The following is an 11,618-nucleotide window of genomic DNA, read 5'->3' as shown; positions in this document are numbered from 1 at the left end:
TAACTTTGATAACATCTTATCCTATGTTGTATTAGAGCCATCGTATATTTCACCTAATGCTTGTACTTTTACCTTCTCCTTAAATATATTTTACTTCACATCCTTTAATCTCCACCACTTAATTCTAGGAGTTGTATATATTTTCTTTCTATTGATACTATGTTTGAGGCATATATCCAACACTACTAACCTATGTTGGGTAGTTAAGCTTTCTCCAGGGATAATTTTGTAATCTTTACAAATCTTTCTATCCTTCTTCCTAACCATAAGAAAGTCAATTTACGATTATTATTCCCACTTTTGAATGTGACTAAGTGTTCTTCTATTTTCTTAAAAAAACGTATTAGCTAATATAAGGTCATATGCTATCGCAAAATCTAATATAGTTTTCCCTTCCTTATTTCTCATTCCAGACTCATAACTCCCATTTATCCTCTCATATTCCTTATTTTTCACTCCAACATATCTATTAAGATCACCTCCTATTAAAATTATTTTATTTGGTGGAATATTTTGAAATATTTCATCTAAGTCGTCCCAAAATTTTGATTTGGTAGCTTCATCTAATTCTACTTGTAGTACATATACACTAATTATATTCATAATTTCTTTCTACACTATTATCTTAAGGGCTATAATTCTATCCCCTCTTCTAACTACTCCTACAACTTTATCCTTTAATGAACTATCTCCAATAATACCCACTCCATTTCTTGTTTTACTCTTTCTCGTGCACCATAACTTAAAATCCGAGTTATCTATTGCATCTTTATCTTCTCTCCTACCTATTTTGTCTCTTGTATGCATAAAATATTAACTCTTCTCCTAATCATCGTATCTAATACCTTCATTGATTTACTAGTAAGAGTTTCTATATTTCATGTTCCAAATCTTAGATTATTAATTTTTTATCATATTTGTTCTTAAACAACCTATGGTGTGAGAACTCTTGCCTATTTAACACTATACCCATGTTCTTATGGAGATGTAGTGGTCCTTGCTGATACATTACAGTCGGACCCTGTAATGTGAACTCTTACATATTTAACACTACACCTGAGTTCTGGGGATGTAACGATCCTTCCCGAGATGTTACTGTCAGATCCTGCAGCGCGTTCCTTTCGGGGAATAACCTAGTGTTAGCACAATAATCAATCATTGAATATTTACCATAGTTTTAACACTGACTATACTACAACAAAACTGTTAAAATATAATGGATTTTATCCGTTGTCGTAGGTCCTTTAAAATCGTTGTAATTGGCAGTATTATTAAATGTGTGGTAAAAGACAATGGTTTAAAACCGTTGTCTTTGAACACAATAGACAACAGACATGCAACGGTTTTAAACTGTTATCTTTGAATATCAAAGACAACAGTTTGCAATGGTTAAAAATCATTCTAATTGGCAGTGTTGCAACAATTTTAATCACACACAATAGATGCTTTTGACAACATGTAAACACCGTTGTCTTTGTTCAAAATTTAGTTTAAAACTATTGTCTTTAAATACTTTTCACAATGGTTAAAAACCGTTGTTTATCTTATTTAGAAAATGCATTGTGAATTGATAAAAATCGTTGTTAGATAATAGTTTTTTTTACACAATATTTTAAAACAGTTGTCTTTGATAAGAAACATCTATGATTATAAACAATTATGTTTTTAAGAAAAACTATTATATATTTACAATATATATATATACATTCAATTAAATATATATGTACATATTGTCCCAACCAAAAACTGTTATCTAAGTACACAACTTATATACATTCACTTCAGTTAAATTTTGAAACTTCTACAATTACTACAAATATCCCTAACATGACCACAAGTATCCAATCATGACAACCACAAAATATGAGACCTTAAAATTAAGTTTATACAGAAGCATACCACAACCTTTCTTCAATCCCTTTTCTGTATACTGATAATGTAGAATGTCAGAGACTTGCAAACCATGCTTTCTCCCTTTTCTGCAAAAGAAAATTACAATAGTCAAAAGAAAGAAAAATTTGTGTTATTGGAGGAAAAATACAAATGAAGCAAAGATGAAGTTTTAGTCTAAAACTACTCATCAAAAAAGGTGCATGATATAACAACTACAAAAGATTTTCTTAAAATGGGAAAAGAGAACACAATGAATTGGTAAGATTAAGTTTCAAAATAATATATAAATCTTCAGTGTCTACCTCTAGGTAGTCTCTAGCTAAGGAACAATTTGCGTGCCTCTGATCAGCATATATCTGCACCTGCATGACAAAAAATGACAGTGGGGAAATTAATAATACCTTAATACAATGATAGGGCCATGCTGAACTAGTTTTTCACTTTTCTTTTGAACACCAAGAAAAGCTGGATACTATAAATGCAAGAAGAATGAAGTTTTAAAATGAAAGATTTCATTTTTGGTATTTTGTTTCTCTTCTTCCAAAACCATAGGATATCATGAGCTTCTCCAATAGAAAAATCAAGCAGAAAATATTATGCCATGCAAGAGAAATCAAGAAATAAATTTCTGACTTAAAATTAGAAGACATTATTTTCTTTATTTATTTATATTCTGGAGAAAAGGAAGTCACATAATATAAATTCCTTGTCCAGTTCTTGATCAGCCAACCATTCCCCTGCAAGAAAAATGTCGATTACACATCTAATGGGAAACTATATCCATCGCATTTGGTTGCAAATTATTACCTTTAGCTTATAATAATCAAGCTTGATTTGATCCATCAAAAGGGAGCATTGCAAGCTTTCCAACACAAGTTGGTAATTTAAAGATTATCATTTTGTTTTAACCTTTAATAATAGTACATTTACACTACAACACTATAGAACTATCTTATATTAATTACGCATTTCTCTTTTCAATTGTGCTTCTTGTGCAAGTAGGTCATCAGTATTACTTTGCCCACAACTACAGAGCGTCCGATTCTTTAAGAAGAAGGCAGTTGAATAGAATCTTAGAAGTAGTTGCAAAAGTCATGACCAATTCAAAAGTTATTGAATGGAAAGGGAAAACAAAATTTAATCCTTTTCTAATCAATCTTGATAAAGTAAAGCACTTGAACGAAGCATGATGGTAAAAGGAAGTCAGCACAGCAAAGGCAGATACATCAAACACAAAGTGATTACCTGAACAACAAGGATATTGGTTCTGGTGCCAGGGGATTGATCCTTTCTCTGCCCAGTGATCCACGCGCGGAGGCCTTTCAACATTCTCCTTAGAGGTCTCACTTTCCTCACTTGGCAGCATTCTTGGTGCCCATCTTCGGAAAAGGAGAAGAGGCCTTTGCTTCTAACAAGGCCATGTATTTCCCCTGCATCAGGAAACATGTACTCGATGTTGATCCTGTAGTGCTTCTCTATGGTATCAAAGAACCTGTATTTCTCAGGATTCAGCCTCCTAGTATCAAGGCTGAAGGCTCTAAATGGTCGACTAGTTAATTTTGTATATTCTATCAAAGCTACATCCTCTGCTCCGCTGTTCCAAAAAACTCCCGTGTCAGTTACAATCTCCTGTCTAAAGGTTTCCAAAGACAAGAATAATCTATGCTTCATACAAGAGCATAACAATCAAAAGTATAGGATTAACCTTCTTATGCTTATCCAACAAATTGTTATCCTGAATCACATTAAATCATAAATAAACAAATCATACTCTTTTACAGTGAAAGATCTTAAATCATAAATATATGCATCAAACTTTAAAACTTTCATACGATAGTCTTCAGCAAGACAACTGAGGAAGGGGACTCATTGAAAAAGTCGCCTCTATACATTCTCTTAACCAAGGTGATCTGAATCTAAGAGTTCTTCTATATTACATGTTTAATCTTTCAAAGTGTTTGATTTGTTGGTTTATAGACATTCTCACCCTTGCCTTAAAACTTAAATTACAGTATCATAGTTTATCATAAACAAAAATATGAATTAGAAGGGAAAATAATGTTGTACTATACAGAAACGACATATTTTGATGCAAACTACAAACAATCAAACAATCAAGTGTTGTATTGAATTCATAAATAGTTCCGTTTATGTAATTTGTGGTATATTCAAATACAATCAATATCCAAAACAAAACGAGATCAATAGATGCCAAAACAGAGAGGAGAAAATCTGGCCAAAATAATAATAGATAAGAAATAACGCCTCTTAACTTGAAAGTAATGGCAATTTCATTGCCAAACATCTCCAGAGCCCGCACTATGATCTCCAGCAGCGAAGCAATCTCAAGCTCCTTACCCAGCTTCTCATAATCGGCAGTGTCTTCCTCTCCCACCGTGGCATAGGACGCTTACACCGTTGCCACGACATGGACGACCGAATCAACTCTCTTGGTAGGCTCCAAGGCACGACACCACCGCGCCAGCATCAGCCGCCCCGTGGATGGACGGGAGTTGCCGCTGCCACCACCACAACTGGTGCATCCTGTCTCTTGACGGATCCAACTACATAGATCCGACAAAAAAAAAATCAAGAGTTTGAGAAGAAAAGAAGGAATCCACGGAAGCAGAGAGACGCTTGTACCTGACGATTCTCATCCATACAAATCTATTATCATTTCATTTCCTGAATCGTTTAGAAATTTACAAGAAGCAAAACAATAAAAATATCATATATATTTTCATAATGCACATGGAACTTATCTCTAGTTGTTCTTGAAGTTGTTTTTGCACCTCCATCTATATTTTGAATGCTTCAGTAATTTGTATCCCACTGAAATAAGAATATGATAGTCAAAGAGAAGAATTTTTATTTTTTTAAAAAATAGATAAAATGATATTCTGCACAAGTTGTCATTAATCTGTTAAAATGAGTTAGATGTGTAACAAAACAAAACATGTAGTAATACAACAATAAGAATATTCACTCAAAAAAGAGTGAAGGTAAAAAAGGAAAAGAAAAAAAAAGTGAAGGCATAAACTATGTAATTATGAAGGACAGAAGAAATAATATGAAAGAAAAATACTCATTTTTGCATATTTTTCCATTCTCAAGTTACGAAGGACTAGTTCTCATATCATATATTCTACCAATGGTTTAGAATATAAGAAGGAATATCAGGATAGCTTCCTCACACACTGCAAAAGATCAAATGGTCACAATTAATTTTCATGAGAACAACAAATTAATATACAGCAAAGAACAATAAGAAAGCAAAAGATCTATTTTTTTCTCCTTTGTCACTAAAATGTTTTTTGAGATTCTTACATTGGAGTAAGCAACATATTGGAGCTTATTGATTCCTCCATGTGGTAGAAAGTCTTCAATGCTTACCCGAGGGAGGGGGGGGGGGGGGGGGAGCTTCGTAATGTAACGAACTACTACTACTAGACTTTTTCCCACCTTTTGACTCCATTAATTCATGAAAAATATCTAAAAATGAAGAGACTAAACCATAAGTAGATTGGATCAAATGAGAACACAAAAAATGAAGATACAAAATAAACAATTGTTACAAGCAAACATAAATGCTAATCCATTACTACGTCCTAGGAAAAAAGCAGCCACATCAAACGACAATCCAAGACGAAGGATAATACATCGACGCAAGTTTACAAAACTAAACAAACGAATATATTTAACAAATAACAAAAGCAACGACGTAGAAGTAAACTATAGAAATCCCCAAAATAAATAAAATCCTACATGCTACAATGCACTCGAAATAAACCATTGCACAAGAAAAAACGATCACCATAAATTCAGATTAGCCGATAACACATCAAGTGAAGAAAAAAAAACTCAAAAAATAACAAGTTGAGGATTCGTGATGTTAATCGAAGAACAAAAGAATGGGTTAGAAAATAACAGAAGAAGATCGGAAGACGAACAAAAGAGCATTGCTTAACTCAAATTTATCACAAGAAAACGTACGAGGCCTTATGAGACTGATGTTGCTTTGCCTATATGTTCCTGATCCTCTCACCTCTAAAGCCATGGAAGAGCCTTTCTAATAGAAGACTCTTGCAGAAAGAACACAGATAGAATAAGGACCGTGAAGAACAAGGAAACCCTAGAGGCGGATGGATGTGGTGGAAGAAGAGGCCATGAGACCCCTTGTTGTAGTAGGAAATGCCGAGGAAGGTGACGTCGTAGCAGAGGAGGTTGATGGGGGTGATTGTGTCATGGATGACGGACCAAGAGAAGGCAATGAGGAGCCCATCCTTGATGACCGGTAACGTTTATAGTGAGCGCAGTGGCCTTCATGACTAGCAAGAAGATGGTGAGGTTGAGGGTGAAGGTGTAGAAGGAGTTGGTGCCAAAGATAAGAAGATCGGGGTGGAAGTCAGCCTAACCGCGGAGGAGGGGTAACTCGATCAAAGACCAGGGAAGGAGGAGGAAGAAAAAACAGTAAGGGTTCACTGCGTGAAGAGATTGTATAAGAAGAGGGAAAGAAAAATGGGTTAGGGTTCGAGAAGGCTAAGGGGGGGAAACATGGTGCCAACAATTTTTGGCAGAAAGGGAAAGTAAAACATGGTTGCAATAAAAAAATGTGAAGGAGAAAACAACGAAAGAATAAAGTCAAAGACGACGGTTTATTAAAACCATTATCTTTGACTATATAAAATAATATAAAAATACAACGGTTTATAAAATTCTTGTCTTAACCCCTAAAAAGTATTTAAAGACAACGGTTTTAGATAACCGTTACAAAATACGTTGTTGATTTAAAATAAAATCGCTCAACAACAACAGTTTTCACAAAATTATTGTCTTTTGTATTTCACAAAATTAATGTTAGAATTTATTTATATGATATTTATAATCAATATTATGAAAAATATGGAATACAAATTAAAATTTCTGAAATACAACAAACTACTAGTAGTAATTTAAAACTTACAAAAACACAACTTTTATTAAAAGAGCGGACAAAATGTCCACGAGGATCTTCAAGTTCCACACATGTAACGGCCCACCTTCCACTACTAGGCTGTAAGGCGAATCGCTACGGTTACTGTGCTAAGCTGCGCGGAAAACTGATCTAATTTGAGTTTTTTATGCCACTGATATATGACCTAATACATGTTATTGGTTCTACCTGTGCTAAGGGAGATGATCTAAGGGATACCTGGTGTATCCTACATCCCCTACGGTCAAGGAGCTGGACTGATAAGTTTCTTGGACGAAACCTGAGCTTCCCAATCGATCCGAGCTGGACTGGATCGATTGCTCTTGGTTGGATCGGTCCGTGGATCGATTGGAGCTGGGGAACGTTCTGTTCCCGACTGGATCGGTCGGCAGACCGATCCAGGTGTGGCTGGATCGGTCGGTCAGACCGATCCAGGTATGTCTGGATCGGTCGGCTGACCGATCCAGGAGGATACAGTGGCATACTGTATCTGGCTGGATCGGTCGGCTGACCGATCCAGGAGGATACAGTAGCATACTGCATCTGGCTGGATCGGTCGGCTGACCGATCCAGTGACACAGCCAGGCCCTGATCGGTCGGGAGACCGATCAGAGTTTGATTTCACCCGGGGACTCGGATTTCAGCACTTTGGCGTGCCAAAACCCCACTTAACACCTAACTAATGCATCATAACTATTCTAACAACATATAATAACATTCCAACGACATAAACTAGTAATCTGACTTAACATAGGGCATAGTTTAGGAATTCATGGCAACACATAACTAAAAGTGCCTAGAACATGGAAACCAAAACCAATAAATAAAATGCTAAAGTAAATGCTAAAGAGTCTAATTCTCAATTTGCTACGTCCCCTAAGGACCTTTGATTCCAGTTCCATACACACACATCCTCATCTGCATTGACCTCCAGCCTCCACTGCTAGTCCACTTTGTTAGGACCAAAAGTAGCTAGAGGGGGGGGTGAATAGCTCGTCGCGTGCTCGTCGCTCCGTGTTGCTTGTTTCTTCAAAGATGTGCAGCGGAAAATATAGAAACAAAACACACAACGCTAACACGGTTGGTTTACTTGGTATCCACCCCACAAGAGGTGACTAATCCAAGGATCCACACCAACGCACACACCCTCCACTAAATAAAACCTCCTTTGTGGTAACTACCAAGGGCGGAGAAGCCCTACAAGACTCAATACAAGAAGAAAGGGAAGGAGTACAAGAAATAGAAGCTTACAAGCTTTACAATGAGTACAAACCCTAACCCTAGCTTCTCTTCTTGGCTTTGATCCGCCTCTTGACTTGGAGAGCTTCCAAGATCCTTCAAGAACTGGCGATCTGAGCTTTGTGAGTGCTGTGGAGGAGCTGGCGAGAATCTGAGAAGTTGTCGTTAAAGTTCTGCCGAAGACCACGCTCGCCTGCGGCTTTAAACCCGACGCAACGGTCGGATCCCGATCGATTCGAATGTTCGAATCGATCGGAGGCTCCTAATCGATCAGTCGATCGATTGGAGGCTCCCAATCGATCGGCCAATCAATTGGGAGGCTTTCTGTGTGATCGACGATTCTCCCAATCGATTCACTGATCGATTGGGAGGAGGCTTGTCGCAAGGACTCGCCCAATCGATCAGCCGATCGATTGGGCATGAGCCAATCGATCGGCTGATCGATCCAGCTCTTGTTTTTACCCAAAAACAAGTCCAAAGTCCCCTACACCAACATCCAGTCAACCATGACCCGTTGGTACATCATGCCAAGCATCCGGTCATCCTTGACCTGCCAGGACTCCCTCACCAAGTGTCTGGTCAATCCTTTTGACCCACTTGGACTTCACAAAACCAGATGTCTGATCAACCTTGATCCATCTGGATTTCCTCGTGCCAAGTATCCAGTCAATCCCTTTGACCTACTTGAACTTCCCAGCACCATATGTCCGATCATCCTTGATCCATCTGGATTTCCTGTGCCTGGCTTCACTCACCTGACTTCCCTTCTACCTAGCTTCACTCACTAGGACTTTCCTTCTGCCTAGTTTCACTCACCAGGACTTTCACCTGGCTTCACTCACCAGAATTTTCCAACTGCCTATCTTCACTCACTAGGTCTTTCACCTGGCTTCACTCACCAGGATTTTCTTACTGCCTAGCTTCACTCACTAGGACTTTCACCGGCTTCACTCACCAGGATTTTCCCTTGCCTAACCTCAACTTAGGACTTTCCCAGTCACATTTCCTTCTGCCTAGCTTCACTCACTAGGACTTCCTTCTGCCTAACATGCCAGTTAGGACTTCCCAGTCAAGTATCCGGTCAACCTTGACCTACTTGACTCTTCTTCGATTGATGTCTTATTGTCAAACATCTAAACCCTAACCAAGACTCAACTTGGTTAACCAGGTCACCCTTGACCTGAGGGATATTGCACCAACAATCTCCCCCTTTTTGATGTTTGACAATACCACAATAACACTTACAATCCCACATGTAAGTTAGGCTAATCCTATAGCCTCCTTCTTCATGCCACTAGGTAATGAACCCATAAATTAAGCTTTCCATTCTCCCCCTAAGAGGGCAAACTCCTCCCTCTAGGTAAGGAAAACCTAACTTACTTCCTTTCATTCTCCCCCTATTGGCACACATCAACCCCCTACAAAAAAAACATCAACCCGTCTTTGGACACATCAACCTATGCTCCAATTTTGGGCACACTTCAACAACTCCATTTGTTGAAGACTCTCCCCCTGAAGAATTGCTCATCGTGATCACACTTTTACTCATTGTGATCAACTCAATATTGAAGGTCCCATACCCTTCATTTAACCTTAACTTCTTCCTCAATGTAGACAAATACCCAACCTTGAGCATTTTCTAACATCTTGAGTTCCCACTTGAAATGATGAGGATATCCACTCCCCATTCCAAGTTTAAATGCTCAACCTTGAGCAAGTTCACAGCAGAAGGTTAACCACCTTCCAAGGTTCATGAAAAATAATTTTCATGTCTTTAAAGAGTCCCTCCCCCTAAAGACATGGTGGAAACTTCTGTCATTGCACCAACAATGACTTGGAATCCCTAAACCTTTAGGAAACCCAGATTTAGAAGTTTTGAGGTTCAAATGTTCAAAATTTGAAACAAACCTCAACCTAAACTTCAACTTAGCCTTCCTTTACCATTCCATCCTTGTTTTCAACACGAAAACACCCTTTTTATGTATCCAAATGTATTTTAAGGGTTTGGAATGGTTACCTAGACTAAAATAGGTTCAAAGTGCTGAAATCAGGCTTTCCCAGCCAAAATCAGCAACTTGGATCGATTGGAGTTGGGTTCCAATCGATTGAACCTTTCTGAATCGATCCACGGATCGATTCAGAATACCTGGATCGATCGGCTGATCGATCCAGCGAGCTACTGCTCGCGAGATTTGCCTTCTGAATCGATCCACGGATCGATTCAGGCACTCCAATCGATCCATGGATCGATCGGAGCTCTGATAGTTGCTGAAATTCCATTTCAGTCAACTTCAGAAACCCCTAGAAAATTCTACAAAAATCCAAAAATTATGAAATTTCGTGTAGACAATGTTTAGGGCATATATTATCAAGGAAAAATAGTTTTCTATGAAAATACATCATCTTTTCAAAGATTGACACAAACTTGAAAACTTACAAAAACTTTAGTGTTTTCTTCAAGTTTGTGTCTAACTATTCAATGGTGATTACTATCAAAAGATAGCCTTCACCAAGGTTTTCCAAAATCATTTTGAAAACTTTTTCAAAACCAATATCCCACCATGTTCCTTGGGCATAATGCACATGACTTGTACATTAGCTTTCCCAATGATGGGAAAACACATATCTATGTGTTTTGATGAAACTAAAACTCAAAAGAATGCACTAAATCAACATCTTGAGTTTTGTTCATCATCCTAACATCTCACTTGTATCTAATGTGCACTAAAACACATACAAGTCATCTTATAGGTCTTTGTGAGATGTAGATTTTGGTTTTGCCCTAATCTAGGGATCATGCATATCTATCTAGGCATTTTGGAGATATTAGACACCCACCTAGGATGTCACTTGTTAATAAGTGTTGTTAAATGCCTTTTGTCCTTAATTACAAGGAATTAAACTTAATGCATGATAATGTTATGGCATACATCAAAAAGAAATAATTTTCAAAAGAAAATATCCTATAACTACATGATGTATGAATGTCATGACATGGTATTCTTGTATTTTTCATAATAAGTCATGAATGCAAAATACACATAAGATAAAATATGATGTCATGGCATATTATGAGCAAACAATCATGGCAAGGTTTAGCATAAATAAAATATACCTAGATTACCTATCTAAGTATCCTTAAAACCTTAGCTAAACTTACAACTTAAACCTAGATTGCCCTTAAGTGCGTCAAGAAAACGCCAAAACCTAAATTGGCATTTCTAATTCCCTTGATTAATTTATGCCAATTGAAATTAAGCATATTCCTCAAATGTTGGCATATTTCATTTTTCCACAAGAGTAGCACTTTAAAGTTAAGGCCCGGATTGCCTTAAATTTCCTAAGAACATACCAAAATCCCAACTTGGTAGCTCTTATGAATTTCCCAATATGTGCCTTTTGAGATTAAAATCAACTTTTCACCACTAGGCACATTTTACTCTTTCAAGGAGTAAATAATAGTTCCATTTCATTTTCAAAGGTTAACAAAAACCTTGAAAATGCTCCTTGAGTG

General features: G+C 37.2%; 1 protein-coding gene across 1 annotated transcript; it reads right to left on the bottom strand.

Annotated features, from left to right (window-relative positions):
• Positions 1-1,946: 1,946 nt before the first annotated feature.
• On the bottom strand, positions 1,947-4,550 carry LOC121978143 (5'-adenylylsulfate reductase 1, chloroplastic-like). Its single transcript, XM_042530519.1, has 6 exons — positions 4,537-4,550; positions 4,308-4,457; positions 3,139-3,526; positions 2,303-2,365; positions 2,196-2,255; positions 1,947-1,979 (listed from the first exon to the last, which is right to left on the bottom strand). Exons 1-6 carry the CDS (start codon positions 4,548-4,550, stop codon positions 1,947-1,949), a joined length of 708 nt encoding a protein of 235 aa, XP_042386453.1.
• Between the last annotated feature and the right edge of the window lie 7,068 nt (positions 4,551-11,618).

Source organism: Zingiber officinale, chromosome 4B (assembly GCF_018446385.1).
Source record: "Zingiber officinale cultivar Zhangliang chromosome 4B, Zo_v1.1, whole genome shotgun sequence".
Taxonomy (NCBI): Eukaryota; Viridiplantae; Streptophyta; class Magnoliopsida; order Zingiberales; family Zingiberaceae; genus Zingiber; species Zingiber officinale.
Note: the sequence above shows the minus strand (reverse complement) of the source record. Positions and strands in the feature narration are given on the sequence as shown.